The following is an 18,253-nucleotide window of genomic DNA, read 5'->3' as shown; positions in this document are numbered from 1 at the left end:
ACATTTTTGCCGACTCTAACCTATGAAGATCCTAACGATTCGCGAAATTTTTATTCACTTAAAATGTCATTTGGTTTGACGTTTAGTGAAATCGGCGCTAAGTATACTATTCCCGTTTGACTTATCTCTTCTGACTGTCATTACGAATCTTTTAAATTTAAGAGTTTTGCTGATTTCACTTCGCGCGTTTGGACTGAATTTCAGTTACATATTTGCGCAGCAGTTAATTAGTAAACGACAGGTGTTTTTCAAATTAATCGTTTTATGACGTTTGTGACGTGACGTCCATTTAGAAATTTTCATGACCTTTGCCAAATAAAAATCCTTGATCCGCCCTATAGCCCATGACTGCTTTTGGGGTAAATGGCTTGTAGCATTCAAAGTTATGCATCGTGATAAAATAGAAGCGTTTGTGGACAAAACATTCACAGCTTTCCTTAATAATGTGAACTTTCCGACTGAACGATCAATAGCTTAAAAAAAAGTTAGATTGTAAAAGCACTGCCTGTTTGTTTCGCATTGCTGTACACTACGACCTTTTTTGCGAACAAAATAACTAATGGCGCCACAAATTAGCTCATTCCAGCTTTATTCCTGATAGTGTAAACAAGCGCGCATTCACCGCTTTCCTGCGTAGCAGCCACGTAATTTGTCAATCCACTTTCTGTCGCTGGCGCAGCCATCCTTTTGTGAATCGCATTGCCTCCAGTTTAACCAGCGTTTAAATATACGGAAAAGCAAATTTGCTAAGTGACGTTTCCTGACGCGAAACGTCCATTTGTGTCGCGCGTTTTCAAACGTAATTGGAATTAGCTGCCGCTCGGGGCAAGCATCTTCCATTTACGACTCGCATTAGCTCAGCACTGCTTTACCAACTTAAAAATATGATAAGATGCCCAACTGTCCGTTCACGGAAATAAACAAGTAGGCCAAATCGATTCAAGTGGATGCTTCGTACAGATAAAATGCGATGAAAAATTCGCAATCAATTCTACTCAGATTGTCACTTTTGCAAGTCAAGTTGAACCCACAATAAAAGGGTTTTGCAGTTCGATCTAACGATGATGGGCGAGGCGGTTCAGCGGACTGCGACCAAATCATAAATCAAGCTTAGTAAAGAACTGACCGCATTTGCTTTGTGCATCGCCTAAAGTAAAGGGCGTTTCTTCATGTTGGGCCGCAAGCACCTTGCTACTGAATTTCGTCCAGCGGCTTTGCAAGGCGAAACGACAAAACAAACAACCACTGCACCTAGCGCCCTCTGTCTTGTCATATTTTGACGCGTTCAGCCAAACGAAAATAGCGGGAAGCGCGCCTGCCCTGTATAGAAATGCCTACTTTTCTTGCGCTGGTTGCGTCCGTGCGGTCAAAAACAACGAATTAAGAAACAGCTTCGCCTGAAGCCTATAGTTTGTTTTCGACAGCTGACTCTTCAGTTTTCAGCAAATCCCGCGCGGGACACGAGTGCAACAACAATGTTCAGAATAAGCGCCGAAGCAATTCCAACGAATCCCGAAGGACTCGAAACGATAATGTTTCGCGAAACGCCCGTCGATCCCCAAGCGCAACTTCGATTGGAATGCGACAGCTTTTAGACTTGATTTTGACAAAGACTCTTCCGCACTGAGTTATCTCGCGGACGACCGAGTTCGTCGAAATACCAATCGATAAGAAATTCCAATCAATAATACTCTCTAATATAGCTCTAAGATTTAAGTGGCAGTCGATAGATTTTTTAAAACATCGAGGTGTCCAATATACGATTGGCTTTTTATTAGTTATCCGGCCTTTTTCGCCACCATCTACAGCACAACCTCAGAAAATCATTTTAAAGCCTGGCATTGCATCAATAAAGAGAAAGCATTGGCTCAAAACACTGAGTGACTTTGTGGTCTATTAACCTTACCCTGCCGTAATAACATTAGGCCTTTAATGGCAAACGGGGCGAACAGCATGCAGTTCTGCCTTGTCACGATCGAAATAGGCGAGGGCCACCGGAATTCCTATGTGTGCAAGAAATAAATAGCTGGCAGTGTTTTGATTTGGCGGCTAAACAAATATGCAACGCTGGAAATTTCTGCGAACATCGCCCGCGGAAGGTTGACTTTGGCCTAAAACAACAACACGCCAGAAAAAGCTCAAACGCGCTGAAGCTAGCGCATTTTTTTCGTCCGCAATGAAAACGACACTTTCGTTAGCGTTGTGAAATAATAAAGAACGTAGACACGTTTCCTGTACGAATTTGTTTATGACTTAATCTATATTTAGTCAATGGTAACAATTCAAGTCACCGATACGTTCACTAGACTAATGATACAATACCTTCTATTTTAAGCGTTTCCCTTACCCCTAACTGTTTCAACTGACTACATCAGTGGTTCTCAAACTTTTTTGGCTCGCGGCACACTAAACCAATCTTGAATATTTCGCGGCACACTTCTAACAGAAATAGAGTCATATTACAATCGCCCTTACCACACAAACTATATGTAAATGTCTCAATATTATTTTGTAATGGATAGTGCGTATTTAAGTCTAAAATGCTTGCGTTTATGGCTACGCCGGGTTATGCCTATTGGTAATGCGAATAACAAGTTTCGCGGCACACTTGGCAATCTCTCGAGGCACACACAGTGTGCCGCGGCACACAAGTATGGGAATGACTGGACTACATAGTTCTATTTCAAGCCGCGTTTTCTGGTTGAACAAACAATAACCCCTTTCCGTGCGTGGTCCTGCTATTCAGATATAGGAAAGATAAGGCGTATTGTTTTAGCGCGGGGTTGGCACAGTGTGCAATTTTCCTTAAAAATTGAAAATCATTCCGCTATTCTTTTCTGTTCTGTTCAAACATGCTCTCCGACCTCGTAAATTTCACTTAATTAAATTGGAGAAACATGAAATGCATATTAAAGCGAATACCGCACATTTTGCTTGGCAGCTCGACATGAACGTTACGGCCGCCTGGGAGTTGATGACAACCAACACGGCGCTTAAGCTGAGAACGTACATCGAGCCTTATCACCTGTCCGCAACAATGTAGCAAAGCAATCGACCGGATAACGAAGCGGAAATGCCTTTCTATATACTACTAGAGTGCGAATTTTACCTATAGGGGCAGGTTATACACTTGATTTCTGGCTGTCCCCTTTAGGCCTTGAAAAACGCAACAACGTCACAAAGCAATAGGCTGGCTAACGAGTAGGAAATAACTGTGGACATACTAAATCGCTCTTCTTGAATGCTATTTAACTTTAGACGTCTTCTCGAATACAAAGTTTACTTAGCGGGTCAGGTATATTGTAAAACCAGTTTCTATAGTCTTTTGCATTTTCTCTTCCAAAACCTGGCTCACTGAAACGAAAAATTTACAAATGATATCGGAGTCGTGGGGCGTTTCCAGACTCCAGACGCATCGAGTGGCATGAAGGCCAATAGAAAAAAACGCCGAACCGCATATATACAGGCATCTGAAACAAAACACCAGCGACAGATGCGGCTATTTCTCCTACCGCAAATCGCGGGCCTGCGTCAGTCGCCGAGCTCTATCCGCGCAAAGTGCGGGCGAATAAAATGCCCCGGTTTTTCGTCGCAAGAAATCAATCGCAATCAAATCGACATCGTCGCTGTCAAGAAGCTTCACTCCCGTGAGAACATTAAGCGTCGAATGCGCGTCACCAATGGCAAGCGTTTCCTCTTAAAGGGAAGGGATTTAGTTGACAGGTCACGACAGCGACTTTCGTTGTTTAGGTCTCGCTTTTATAGCGATACGAGCGGAGAATATGTCGCTTCGTTCGTCGTAGATCGTTTGGTTTGTAAATTCCCTTTAATATTTTGCTTTTGGTTCTTCTATTGAATTACGTGGACGGCCTCTTTTGGTAGACTTTTTTATGTGTACGAGCCAACCAATTCGAAGAGCAACAAATTAGTTAACATATATACATACAGTGTCAACGTAAAGTGGTAAATTTAATGCCGTTTCGCTGACAGTATGGGAAATAAGATAAAAGCAAACTGAACACCTTTCACCCTTCTTGTTAAAGAAAAACAGTTTTTGACAGGGAAGTGTATTACAAAAATCGTGCAGTGTATCACAAAAAAAGACCTGAACGATAACAAAAGACTTTCAAATATCAAATATAAAGTAATAAAGTCTTTGAGGCCGGCATAAAATTTCATGCCAGCTGCCGTAAATATTTGCATTTAGACCGCGCAAATATCTCTGTTGGTCAAATTTAGCCCACTGGGAACACGTTGTGCATATCCGTCTAGAAAAAAAACAGCATCAGAACGTGCCCGACACTAAGTTGAAAACAGCAAAGTCTTGTATAATTCAACGCAGTTCGCATCCATATTTTCAATCACACAACGCTGTGTCTCTGCAAGCCGCATACAATACCTCGTTGCGCAGACACTTGTACTTCAGGGTAATAGGATCATAACTCTCTCCCCTAATGTTTTGTCATTATGAATATAAAGTATCGAAAGCACAAGGTGATAAAAAATAGCCCAAAGTGCCTAAAGTAGTGGACCTACAAGATCGCAAAGCTTCCCTATACTATTTCAAAAGACAATCCAGGTCGCATTATGTTGTTGTTTATGTCACTGCGACAACAACAGCCGCAAACGCGTAAGCGGGCTATTTTAGCGCATCCCAATCGGGCATACCGCCATTCCACACACGCGTTCTCGGGTATGTAGCTGGAAATTCGAGAGGCGCAATTCAAATCAAGCATGTCAAGCGATGATCCATTTTCGTCACACGTGCGTAGTTGGAAGCAAAACGTCAAGGAGCTGCCTTATTTCGTGCATATGCCCTGTCCAAATGGGCGACCGTTCAGTGCAGTGTTGTAAATAAGTCATTTTGAAATAATTAGGTTCCAGTCAAGTCATTTGTAAAATAAGTTAAGTCCAAGTTAAGCCTTTTTGGATAAATAACACGTGAAGTCCCACTCCCAGTCATCGGTAGCATATATTCGACGTGCATACGTCAATGGAACGTATCAAAACAATGCATTTGTCTAACGGTTTGTGTAACGCTCTTGTTTCAAAGGGATTAACCAGTAAATAAGCTTTGGCCCCAAGTAGGTGTGGGGCCATTTTTATCGATATCGACCCGAACCGAACGAAACCATCTCTTCTTCCCAAAACAGGTCAACGACAAATGCTGTGATTTTTGCGAGTTTAAACGCAAAAGCCAGGTGACAGAGCGCTATAGTGAGCAAAGGCGCCTATTCGGTTCGAGGTCAATCGATTTCAGCTGCGTCTGAACAGGAAAATTCTCCTGGAGAGCGCCGTGTGTGCCTTGCGAATTGCGGGAATAATGGCACTTCCATTGTGGCAGCCTAGTCCGAAACATACACACGACGGTGATCCGTCTTGAAAGCATTTATTTGAAAACGGGCGCTTCAAAGAAAACGGACAAGGGGCGATTAGCCGTACCGGAATAGACAGGAAACTGAGGCACGTATATATGTGAAATATTCTGTGCCATAAAAACATAGGGACATGTTGCGTAAACTTTATTCGTCACAACGATAGACCTGTGCGCGAAAATGCGCCGATGTTAAACGTGGTAGTTTATTTTAGGCTTGTAACAAAAAACGAAACACTTCAGGTCGACCCGAAGTTGACTGCCGCGGGGCAGCAAAACGTCGATCGGGACACTTCGCCTGAAACAACGATCTGTCTATCTTAATTTGAATAGCGTACATAAGCAAATCGCAAAAGTTAACTTATTTCGTCTTTCTTGCGCCTTTGGAGCATCAATCGGCAGCAATAAAGGGCTGCCATATGTACTCTTGTCCTCTTTTCTAACGAACAACTATTCTCTGCCTAAAAGCAGGTATATTTTCTTCAGTATATAAAGCACAAATCGTAACGGAAGAAAGGAAACCATCGCTAAAGTTCGACCAAAGCGGCCAAGTGCAAAATCTTTGCTTTGTCGACCACGAGACAACGAGTCTGCCCTCAACTGAAAATTTCTCCAGAATGTACAATCACATCAATCCAAATATAACTTCACGTGTGGGTGACGGGCGTGTCTGTGTTGCCAGTCCACAATACAACGCTGCTGTAATCGAATCCAGCAGGCCGCATAACACGTCGCCGAATGGGGCACCGCGCATATATAGATACACCAGACCTTGCGGTCGAACCATGAAGGACTGATCCTAATATATGGAAAGAAACGCGAGTCTGGCCAAGTTATACGAGGTCTTTTGGGAAACTATTCTTAGATGCTTTTCTAAGCAGGTCGCACGCAACGGACGAAAGTAGCCAGGAGAAAGCGTTCGCAAACTTGTAAACCCAGCAAAAGGAGGGTATACCTTTTTGACTGTTTGTTTTCACAGGGCGGTTTTCGTTTGGTGAAGCCTATCACGCCAATTTGTCCAACGTTTCCGTGACCTTTCTAACAAATTAGGGGCAACAGACAACTGTGGACGCAAGTCCAAACTATTAACAAATTGTAAGTAGGTTTTAAGGTTTTCGTCTTTTCCTGTCAATCAAACATTTTTTTCAAATTGATCTAAATTGAATGTAAAATACATTTAACATTTATTAGGTAAAATATATTCAAACAAGGCCGCCAAAAGAACGGGTATCTTCTTAACCGTTACCTATGATACCCAGGTCGAGTAGCGTTATACTGTAAATCACGTATGTAGAGCAATCTGTTTTCATTATGTCTAAGATTAATCAATAGTGATAGGAAACGCTACTTGTGCTTCAAATGACAGCTATTTTGAACTTGCCGGTCACTTTGAAATAATGAGAAACTATACCATATAAATAAATAAGCAAAACCATACTCGACTGTGTAGCGACAAAATAGTAAATATAAAAAAGGTTCGTATATCTAGAAAAACTTTTTTAAAAAACCCTACTTTAAACGACGACTTGTGCTGAAAAACAACCTCTTTGAATTAATTAAATTTCTGCTACCAGGAAAGCGCTTGTAAATTAAACATAGAGCACGGTTTCGATTTGCAATAAACTCGGCAGTAAAACCTTTTAGGAAGCACATTTTCCTTATCCAAACAGCATGCGCTATTCTTGTCTCAAGAAGGCCCGCTCATAACTTCCGAACGAAAGCCGCGAGACAAATCCAGGAAAAAAGAATTCGCAAACCTGTCCGGGTTCAAGCATACAAGCAAAATGGCATCGGCGGTTTTCAAAGGTGGTCTTTTATGCCGAAACGTACCGAGTCGCAGCGGGTAATAACTGGTTTAAGGGCGTCGATTTTTTTGCGTCTGTCAACTTACGGTTGATGGGCAATTTCTATACACATCTGACTTGTATTCTATAGGTCACAATTAAAAACAAAAGCTTTTGCTTGCGGTGAATGTGTCGAGTAGCCGATTTTCATCTCAAACTTGTTAATCTGCCAAACCTAACTATCTGGTAACTTTTTTTTTAGAGGCTGATAATGTCTTTATATCTTGATTTCAGCAGCTTGCTACACCATACGAGAAACAATATCTATAGACAGTCGTTTAAACGCTACTAAAAGCAACAAGCTCCCTGCGTAATTTCTTTCAAGACTCATATGTCGAATCATAGAGAGCCGCTAGTCCGTTGTCTTTACACATCATCCCTAAACCAAATCTTATTTGTAATTGACGCCTCGCGAGGCCTACTGATGCGAAGGCTATGGCAGAAACCTATAATTAAATCAGAGGCCCGCCAATTGTAAACTGGCTGCCTCTCCCGCAAGCGAGACACAGACAGCGGCCACAACTTTGCGCGCCCGCCACAGTTTTACTTTTCAATCGCCCTAAGGGACAAAAGAATTTGAAATGCTTAGGCTTGAATTTCACTTCCACCATTACCGATCGGTGAACACGAGATAACTAACTTTGAGTCACAATTTGTCAACAATTTATTCTTAAAAAAAGTTACACATTTTTTGTTTTTGATTAGACAAAACTGCTGCGTACCGCTATACCATATCAGCACTGATATCTTGATTTAAACCAGCTATTCAATCGCATACGATTGCACGGTATAGCTTTTCCGACCGCTTAAATTTAAACTGGCGGATAGTTGAAACTGACAACTGACAAATGACAACGAACAACTTGCAGCGACATATTTTCAAGCAAAATATTACTGGCGCTGTCATGTCCTTAAGTAGGCGCAGGTTGGTATTATGCCGCTCACGTTTACGTTTCTAAGATGGTGCACGAATTCCGCGAAAGACGCGGGCAAGCGATAAAACAGCGCAAGACGTAAAGTTATAGTAGAGCTGTGTTTTCAAGGCGCACTATGTCGTAGCTGAAAACCACACACACTCCATTATGCGTTGCCGCGCTATTGTTCCACAACAATGCTGGCGCGTCACGTGCCAGCGATCGCGTGCGGTCAAGCGTGACCAGAAGAAGGACGGTCGGCACGACCAATGGCAGTTAAGATCAGCAGACACGTGCATTGTGGTGCTCTTCAACAAAATAGATAGTGGGTCAAATGATACCGGGAATATAACAACCGGGGCAGTACTCCTAATCCACCAAACTTGACAACTATCAGTATCCCTGGCATATAACGTTTAATTTTTTTCATATAACACTTTTTTGGGTACTCTGTATTCTATAATAATAAATGAAAGATAAACGATATAAAGTGCACAATCCTCCGAATTTTCCATCGCGTTTTCCTGTAAACTTATGTTTAATATTTTACCCTGACAAATTAAAGTAGCCTACCAGATCCAACTACATTGCATGCCTTCAAGTCGGGCTAAAATCTTACTTCATTGACCTTTAAGTCTAACGGTAAATATATGATAGTGTGGTAGAAAACTGAATTATAATTAGTATATGGCTTGATGTTACCAAGTCATTCTTTCCCTCTTATTCATTTGACTACAAAGATAGGCTGTTGCTCAACCCTAGTTAGGTGCAAGTCTTCAAATTCGATACCCAATACAATTTACGTTAATCTAGTGAGGCATAAAGTGATTTGTTTTATCCATTGGGTTTAGGAAGTCCCTCTATAAAACCAAATTAAAATAAAATCGGTCGGAAACATACCAAGCACCAGTAAAGAATAACGGCAAAAACAAGATATGTCCCGAAAATAAATTTTCGGCCCATATAACTACTTATGAGTTTTTACTAATTCGTCATTGGCATCCCATTTATTTATATTTTCCAGGGAATATAGGCTTATCATTTTTATCATTTTGATTTAGTTGGGGTTAGCGTTTGGGTTTGAGTGGTGACAGATTTAGTAATATTGATTTAAATTACCAAAGCTTTTTATTTTATTTATGATTCATGCACTTATAATAAAGGTTCTAGCATCCACAGGCCAGTAGGATAACAAACACATACTGCTCGGTTTGAAAACCGAAGAAGGAAGACAATAATCCGACCTGAAGCTATCCATATTTGTGGATCGGTTAAAGACATCTGGAACCCAGCTATAAAACAAAAATCTCTGCCACTCTGAAAATTGTTTCATCGAATAACAAGGAACTAAAAATTGTCAATTACAAATTGTAAGCAATTAGAAACCAGCTCGGCAATGAATTTCGTCCAAGATTCATACCCAAGCCTGCCATAAAATACAACTCATACGGAATGTTTATTGAGTTAAGAATGTGTGACTCAAAAATATATTTGTAGCCTATGGCGAAATAAGGAGATTAGCGAAAAGAATAAAACGACTGTGGGCACTATAGGGAGGCTAATTGTGCTTTACGCGTGCTTTCCAGTTTCCAAATCGATGAGCATACCTAACATGCCTGGCTTCAAGTTTATAATTGCTTCGGATATAACAGGGTTTTACCATCTTCCGGGACCAAAAATAAGCACTTTGCTTTGTGATGACGTCGTAATTTAAAACTCGAAGCACTTTAATACAAGCTTTCACGTGATGCTTCTGGTAAAATTCTGCAGTTCATAAATGAGGAACTGCCACAGTTTTAAAAAGGTTTTTCAATTGGCTTCCTAATGCTTATAGAAGCAAGACATAGTTGCTCTCAAGAGAAATATTACTCACAAGAAACTAAATGGTCAGTTTTAAAATTGAATTGACTTTAGCAAATCACTTTTGTCAAACCAACCAAAACAGAAAAAAAAATACAATATTACATAGTGAAATTTGCATAAAATACAGTTTTGGGTGGTCACGACCCGTATGAAGTTTCTTATTCCTTAGTCAAACGATTAAGTTAAAGAAAAACTTAAACTTGAAGCACAAAACTTAAAAAAACAACACATTGGTGTTTTCAATACACCGTACGAAATAAGCAGAAATCTTGGAAATAATCACAGAATGCTAACCCTGTATAAGTGTGTATAACGGTTATCAAACATAAACGCAACCTTGAAAAAGTGTTGAACAAAAAAATCAATCGTTTTAAAGGTCCAATAAAACCCCAATCAACTCCGAAAATAAAGAGACTCATCAATGAACAATTACAAGTTGAACCAAACAGACGATATATATTTGCCACCCTACACGTTATGTCACTTACGTGGTTGTGGTGTTCTGAGCATTCGTAGGAACCTTTGCGAAGCGTTTTTCGGCTGCAGTGTTGTTTCGCCCTGGAGAGAAGACGGGGTGTGGCCGCCGCTGCCAGAATGATTGTCGAAGGAAACATGCCATTGCGCGTTTTCACGCCTGATCTAGACAAGAAATTCAAAGGTTCAGACAGGGTAGACCCCAAATCCAGGATCGGATCCAAAAATGGGGGCAGAGAGGAAAAAATATTTATTTTAATTACGTATTGTAAAAAGATGACGTCATGTGTCGGTCAAATATATATTTGTTTTTTTAAATTAGGCGATATATGACGTCATGGCGACAATGCAACGGAAAAAGCAACTAAAAAGAGTATAAGTTATGAAACGACATCCGCCAAATCAAGCACGCTTTTCGAGTGACGTCACTACTAATTATTACGTCACTTATTTCTGACTTTTTGACGTATCTCGGCCTTGCATTGCGAAATCATCAATCGTTGCATTTTCCAAGATAACAATTTTTTAAATAGGTAAACAATATACTACAATACTACATATTACAGTATTTTTTGTATTTTTTATTGTAAACAGACAAGAAAACGCAATATTTTCCAAAATGAATTCCACCAAATATTTCCGAGATGAAACGAATATTTACACGGCCTGGCATGACTTTAGAGCTGAGTAAAATGTTTAAAATTGCAGTATGTTTTAGTCGTTACCTGATGCGTACTGCTGGTGACGTTTCTGGCGACAAGTCAAACGACGTTGTGTTGGTCAGGCTTAAAGCTGGTTCCACTGAAGCTCTGTGCATTTTTAACGATTTGGCTAACATTTCGTTTGGCTGCGCAAACAAAATCAAATTTTTAAAAGACTTCTTATAAAATAGATAAAAAGGCATGAGAAAGTTGTTTACATAGGTGGTCAATATGAGTTCATAAAAATACTCGGGAGTTGCTCAACCAATACAAACATACCCAAACGTGCAAATTCAAACGAATTGCTATATTTACCCCTAAGCACTGAAGTTAACGAAAATATGCAAAGTACATGCATTAAAACGGCTTGTGGCACGGATTTCCAATGAGCTATTTTACAAGTTCAGATTAATATAAAATTGCATGTGCCTATTTGTGGCTGAAATTTTTACGCCCATTTGTTCACTCCGGCCTACTATAGGTTCGATGGGTCAACGCAATACATCTTTTATTGTGCTATGTTTAACGAATGCAGTTCACACAACAAGTTGTTTAACCGTATAACTATTAAATGGACCTAAAAGGTAATAATTGTGACCTATCGATGCAGTTAAAATAGGTTAACAGATTAGCGTTATTAAACGTTTCGTATACTTTCTGTTCTTTATAGTCTTATTCTGGCCTGTTTTGTTCAGCATTGTTAAACAAACCAATTTGAAATGATCCAAGTCCAAGTCAAGTCGTTTATATAACAAATCGCAAATCAGGTTCCAGTCCTAGCAAATAATTGTCCAAGTAAAGGCCCAATCCTTGTATTTTTGGTTTTGCAAGTCAACTACCAGTCAAACTATGGCTATCAAAAAATAAAACGAACTATTAAAATTGGGATATATAGATGGCTTAAAAGCAATATCTCAGCAGAAAAATGCTTGTGTCCGAAATCCTGCTCAAGTCATTTATACAAATAACTAAGCCAACTTAATTTAAGGAATTTAACCCCCAAACGATGAAAACATGTTTAAACACAATACCTAAAGTCAGGTTGTTTAAATTATCACGAGCACTGTTCTTTTGGTTTAATCAGTTCTACAGGTTCCTAGACACGGACAACGCACATGTATATGAAAACGAAAAGTTGTATCAAGACGAAAATGAGCAGAAACCTTTTATGGTGCGTATGTTTGATAAGAGTTCGTGTTTTCGCTATTCGGTAAATAAGCCGGCATCCAAATGCCAAACACTGTTTCCTTTCTGTGCTAGACACTAGGTCGATTTCGCGGAACACGATTTACGGATCGGCGAACCGGTTTGCGGCTTTTCGCAAGCAATCAAACTTTGGCGCGGAAAGTCTTCTAATATCCAGCAAAACTCGGCCGCAGGCGTTTTGTCGCGCACTTGCATAATAGAGGCGCAGCGAAATAATATAGCGAGGCCTTCGGGCGGCGGCATGTCTAACGCGAACGACTCAGTCGAGTTTCATAAAACGACGGAAAAGCCGGGACCGGCAATTACGCACTGTACACGTGGATTGTGAAAGTTGGATTATAAAATGGGTGCTAGTGAAATTCGAAACCAGTCAACGCTACAGGTTGTGCTTGGCTTTGCGCAGTGGGCAATTTTTTTTGTCTAAACGGAAAGACTAACGCATTAAGCAGGATTGGCAGTGTTTGACACTAAAAGATTTAAACCAGTTTTGTTCAATGCAGGTAAATGGCTTTAGAAACTGAGTCACGGGTTTCGATTTAAAAAAAGCAAACACAGGCGCTTAAACAGAGTATCTTGAAACTTTTCCACGACACGGGCCTTACTCATGGACGTCCAGGGTACCGCAAGTAATTACACATTATATTGATTGTCTGTTATTAGGACCTGAAGGGTGTTATTATTCTATCTATAGCACGCGAATGGTGAATACACGGCTCTGGTGGTTTTCGCAAATATTTATAGATTTTGCCCAATTTAACTGAATGGTTCAAGACACAGATAAGCTTTAGTTTAGGTGTTAAATGACTTTAGTTTTTTACAGAAACCAATAAGATTTTAAAGGCTTTAAAATGATCTTCCCCGTTGGATATAACTGTGAATCATAAACACTTAGTATAGTATAGTTATTGTTTTTTTTTGTAAAATGAGCAAAATAGAAACTGTCCGTTAGATATAACTGAGATAAAAATCTCAGATCCATCACCTTTTGTTGATTGTATCCCACAGCAAGCACCAATACTCAGATATAGGCAATTCCCACCTTTACCATTTAACTACTAAGCAATAGTTTTCGTAATGGCAACCGACAAAAAAGTCATCTTGGTTACTGGGGGCACCGGATTGGTTGGTCAGGGTATTCGGGCAGCCGCGGAACAGAAACCGCAGGACAACGAAACCTTCGTGTTTCTCTCCTCCAAGGACGCCGACCTCACGTGAGTTTACTTTAATTAAGATTTGTGACTTTAATTAGGATTTGTGACTTAAGTCGCACATGACATTGAAAGCTGTGTGGATAACTAAAAGGTCAATTTTACTGATATTAATCTATAAAAGATTGATTGTATGTCATTGGCCTAACACACTTAACTCCAAAAACAAAATCAATTTGCCCTAAAAACTGAAAACGGCCACAGCACTTCTAATGTCTTTCCAAGAATTCGCGCTATCGTAGCCTACAGTCTTTTAAAAAGTGATAACAAACAGCCACAAAAACCATGTTAAAGGCTTTTGTATAAAACACGTATCTACGCACATATCGCAAACCGTAAGAAACAAATCTAATTGCACAATAACCGTCCAGCTGGTACACAGCATATCCCAGCCGCCTGTTTAAAATATCGATCAAAAATGATAAGCTCAGTTGGTCACTCTTGTCAAGCAAAAAATACGTTTTGTGAATTAATGATTAAAATAATAACCAATGTCGAGTAACATAAAAAACATGTCCGGCCAATGTTAACAGCACAATTTATCAAAGCAATTTAGTAATATCAGTACGTTGTTATTTAATGCTTTAGCCTACAAAATTTCCCACATTGGTTGTTTGCTGTGCACTTCAATTTGTAATCGCATGTGATTTGCATATTTAGTCAGCGTCAAAATGTATATTTTAACTTTTCACGTCCTTCTAGTAAGATCAATATAGGCATAGGCATACAAAAACTATCCCGCCACGTTGCTTCTTAATTGGCCTCGGGGCGCGTCGAAGGCAATAGACTACAAACGTAGCCTCGTCGTTTAACCGAACTGTAAACCAGATTTTCCCGTTGCAGTTGCTTGAAAGAAACCAGGGCAGTCTTCGAGAAGCACCACCCGACCCACGTCATACACCTGGCCGCCAAGGTCGGCGGACTCTACGGAAACATGAGAGCCAACTTGCAATTTTTCGTACGTCCTTATATACCTGCCTGAAATTAGCTGTTTTGACTTTTGTCTATAGGAGCTGAAGTTTTGGCGACATTATCTAACAGTTAATTATCATTTAAACAGATATGAATGCTTTTCTTTACCTAAACTTTGTCTGCTCAATCTACAACTAACTGTTTGTATGATCGCAACCGAGTAATAACTAAAAACGTCAAATTTGATCTAACTGCGTTGGACACCATCAGCATCACTTTTGTTTTGCGAAAACAACGTTTGACGAATTTCCAATTGTTTACAATTGGCCATCTTATAAAGCGAACTTTATTAGACCATGTATCTGTATAGTTAAATAATAACAAACACTTTCCTAACATGACGTAAACACTAAGTAAAACAAAAACAACACAAACTCATAACTAATATTAAAATGTGACAATTGCATGTAGGGTAATCTCTATGGCCTTGTTAGCTCACAAAGGTGTCGCGAATTAGTTCAAGCTCTGATCTCCAAACATTCTGTTTTGTTCCAGCGGATAAACATGGCAATCAACGACAACGTGTTGGCGGTTGCCCAAGAGACTGGGGTAAAGAAGGTCGTTTCTTGTCTCTCGACTTGCATATTCCCGGATAAAACCACCTATCCGATCGACGAAACTATGGTGAGCCATCGTAACAAGCAAATCTAATTTCCCTTTACAAATGACCGCGCTTTTAGTTTCAAATAGCATGCTGTGCATTCTTCTCTGTGTCATAACTACTGATATACACGAGAGCATATTTTATAGCACATATGTGGCTCAACTTTTCCCTAAATATTACATAGAAATTATTATAAAAATAGCAGCAAAGCAAGCTATGATGGATGCTAATCTAATACAACTCTCCACAGGACCAACAATTAGGAATAATACAAAATATAACATTGACATTAATAACTTCTACATAAGCCAACTAAAACAGCTAAATCTTTTTGTGTGATTTAATCGTCATTTTCTGCGTATCATAAGTTCGTTTTATTTAAGCCGTAATTTGCAGTCCCTTACTGAAACAGTATAACAAACATTTTCTAAATTGCCTCGTAAGGCTTTCAAGAGGCTTTCGTCACCTGTCTCGGTCTAAAAGACGCGCAAACCAGAATCGGGCAAGCGCGATCAACACATTTGCAACCTTTTCTTATCCGCCCTTATTGCGCATACACATATAGATTCACAACGGACCACCGCACACTTCCAATTACGGCTACTCGTACGCCAAGCGAATGATCGATGTAATGAACAAGGGCTTTAACCAGCAGTACGAAACCAATTTTACGGCGGTGGTGCCGACCAACGTCTTTGGCCCTCACGACAACTTCAATCTCGAGGAAGGACACGTGATGCCTGGCCTCATACATAAAGTCTACAAGTGCAAAGGTGGCTGGGTGAAATCAGTTTTTTTGTTTAATGTCAACTTTTAGCTGCCAGTCGATACAAGTTCGTCTCGAGACAGGATAAGCACGTTTGAAAATTGTAGCGAAACTTGTGCGCTTTATGTTTAAAGCTGTCCTGGTGAAAAAGTATTATGTTATATGATTTGATAAGTTGATTAAATTACGTATTCCATTCTCAAACATTGGAATATATTTGTTTAAATTCGTTCATAAAATCAAAGTTTTAGGAAAGATTAAACAAGTATCATACTATATGTTTATATATATAAACGATTATTTTCAGAAAACAAAACGCCCTTGACCGTGTGGGGAACAGGAAGTGCAAGAAGGCAATTTATCTACTCATTGGTAAGCCTTTACTTTATCGATTGAAATCTAAAACATTGAATCCCTCAGTTCGCAAGGACTGATTTTTCTGAAAATTGCGCATTTTACAAACTCGAAATTAGCTGAAACACTTTAGGTAGTAAGGAATCTCTCGCAGAAATGTAAAAGAGATTCTTGTTTCATTCCAATTAAGAAACTCATGATGCCTTATAGGCGAAATATATACTTCTGTTAAAATTTAAGAAAGATCTTTTATGTTTTACCTGTTTTTATCAACAGTTTACGACAGTTTTAAGGCCTAACTTGAAATTAGGTAGTACTTTCATTTTTTTCATGTGCTTGAAATGCAAACGATTGCTTTAATAAATGCGTACCCAAAAAGGCCATATGCATCTATCAATGTCAGCGACATCCAAACATCAGTTGTGACTTTAACGTGCTGCTTGATTGGAAGGATTGATAAATCGCCATTTGTTGTTCAAGAGTGACAAATCACACAAAACCAATTAAAGATAAAATTTTTGCTCGCAAAATTCGCTGTCGATTTTGACGATAACCTTTTGCAAACAGCTGCTGCTTTGAGAAGTGCGTCCACAAATAGCAAAGGCATGTGCATCCACCAGTTTTATCGAATGCAAATATCAGTTTTGTCTTTAATGTGCTGCGTGATGGGAAATATTGATAAGTCGGTTGTTCAGGAATATCAAATCACACAAAACGAATTAAAGATAAAATAATTGCACGCTAAATTCGCCGGTCAATTTCGACGATAACCTTTTGCAAACAGCTGCACTGTCAATGGTTACAGATTGGCAGCGTAAACCGAAGACCCCCCTAACGCCAATTTGCCGTTATAAAAATACATTAATTTGTCCAGGATCTCGGACGCCTGTTCCTATGGGTTTTGCGGCAGTACAACGAAACTGAGCCGATTATTCTCTCAGTGGGAGAGGAGGACGAAATATCGATCAAGGAAGCTGCCCAGCTTGTCGCGAAGGGATTTGACTTCGAAGGGGAGTTTCTGGTAAGCGCTGCGTCATCCGTGCAGTTCAACCAGCGTTTTTAGCTGACGTATGTAGATAGCGATTTGTTATTCGGTCCAGCTTGAGAAAGACATCGTCATTCGACATCTAGCCGGTTGAAAAGCACTCCTAATATTATTATTCCATCAACCAACAGTGAAAGTTTTAATGAAAAATTGTAGCTTCAATCGAGGAATTTGAATTTGGTACGTTAGCGATAGAGCTCATTTTTGTGTAATTTACTCCAACATGTCCAAACCAGCCTTTGGCGGTAATGAATGATAAGCTATAGCTTCTTTAAATTTTTCCAGTGTTTTTCTAAATTCTGCGTGACAATATTATTTATCAATATTTGTCAACAGTATGACACCACCCGTTCGGATGGACAGTACAAAAAGACAGCCAGCAACAGCAAATTGAAGAAGTGCTACCCAGAGTTTGAATTCACTCCAATCGACAAAGGTACGATTCATTATAGAACTGTTAACTTAAAAAATAGTATTTCAAAACAATAATTCTATGCCTTTATTGAAACAGAATGCCTTTAGTTGCCATAAACAAGCCTTTCTCGTTTAATTTTACAACAATTATTTCATTTAGAGTATATTTAAACTTTTATTTTTTATCGTTCGAATACAAACTTTGTCTAATCTCCTGAATTATACGAAATATATCCAAAAACGATGACCTCCCTAAAATTAGAACCCAAAAGCTAAGCTGAAAGGTAACTATTAAATATATTTATGTTATTTTTTCAGCAATTAGGGAGACTTGCCAATGGTTCTCCGCGAACTACAAAAATGCTCGTGTATGAAGCCTCGACTCCGTGGATTCCAATTGCATTCGAAAACCAACGCCCAAGAAATGGATTAAAGAGTTGATGAAATTTAATTAAAAAATATATTTTATTGGTTGCACAATTATCGATATGGAATAAATACGTATTCAAAATCT

The 18,253-nt window shown here is 39.4% G+C and overlaps 1 protein-coding gene across 1 annotated transcript; it reads left to right on the top strand.

The window, feature by feature from the left end:
• The first annotated feature begins 13,385 nt into the window (after positions 1–13,385).
• LOC146147078 (GDP-L-fucose synthase-like) lies at positions 13,386–18,253 on the top strand. Its single transcript, XM_083386484.1, has 8 exons — positions 13,386–13,587; positions 14,428–14,542; positions 15,052–15,180; positions 15,726–15,933; positions 16,234–16,298; positions 17,155–17,301; positions 17,662–17,761; positions 18,058–18,253. The coding sequence occupies exons 1-8, from the start codon at positions 13,451–13,453 to the stop codon at positions 18,111–18,113; spliced, it is 957 nt and encodes a 318-aa protein (XP_083242610.1). The 5' UTR covers positions 13,386–13,450; the 3' UTR covers positions 18,114–18,253.

This window comes from Ascidiella aspersa, chromosome 4 (genome assembly GCF_963924565.1).
Source record: "Ascidiella aspersa chromosome 4, kaAscAspe10.2, whole genome shotgun sequence".
In the NCBI taxonomy this organism is placed as follows: Eukaryota; Metazoa; Chordata; class Ascidiacea; order Phlebobranchia; family Ascidiidae; genus Ascidiella; species Ascidiella aspersa.
Note: the sequence above shows the minus strand (reverse complement) of the source record. Positions and strands in the feature narration are given on the sequence as shown.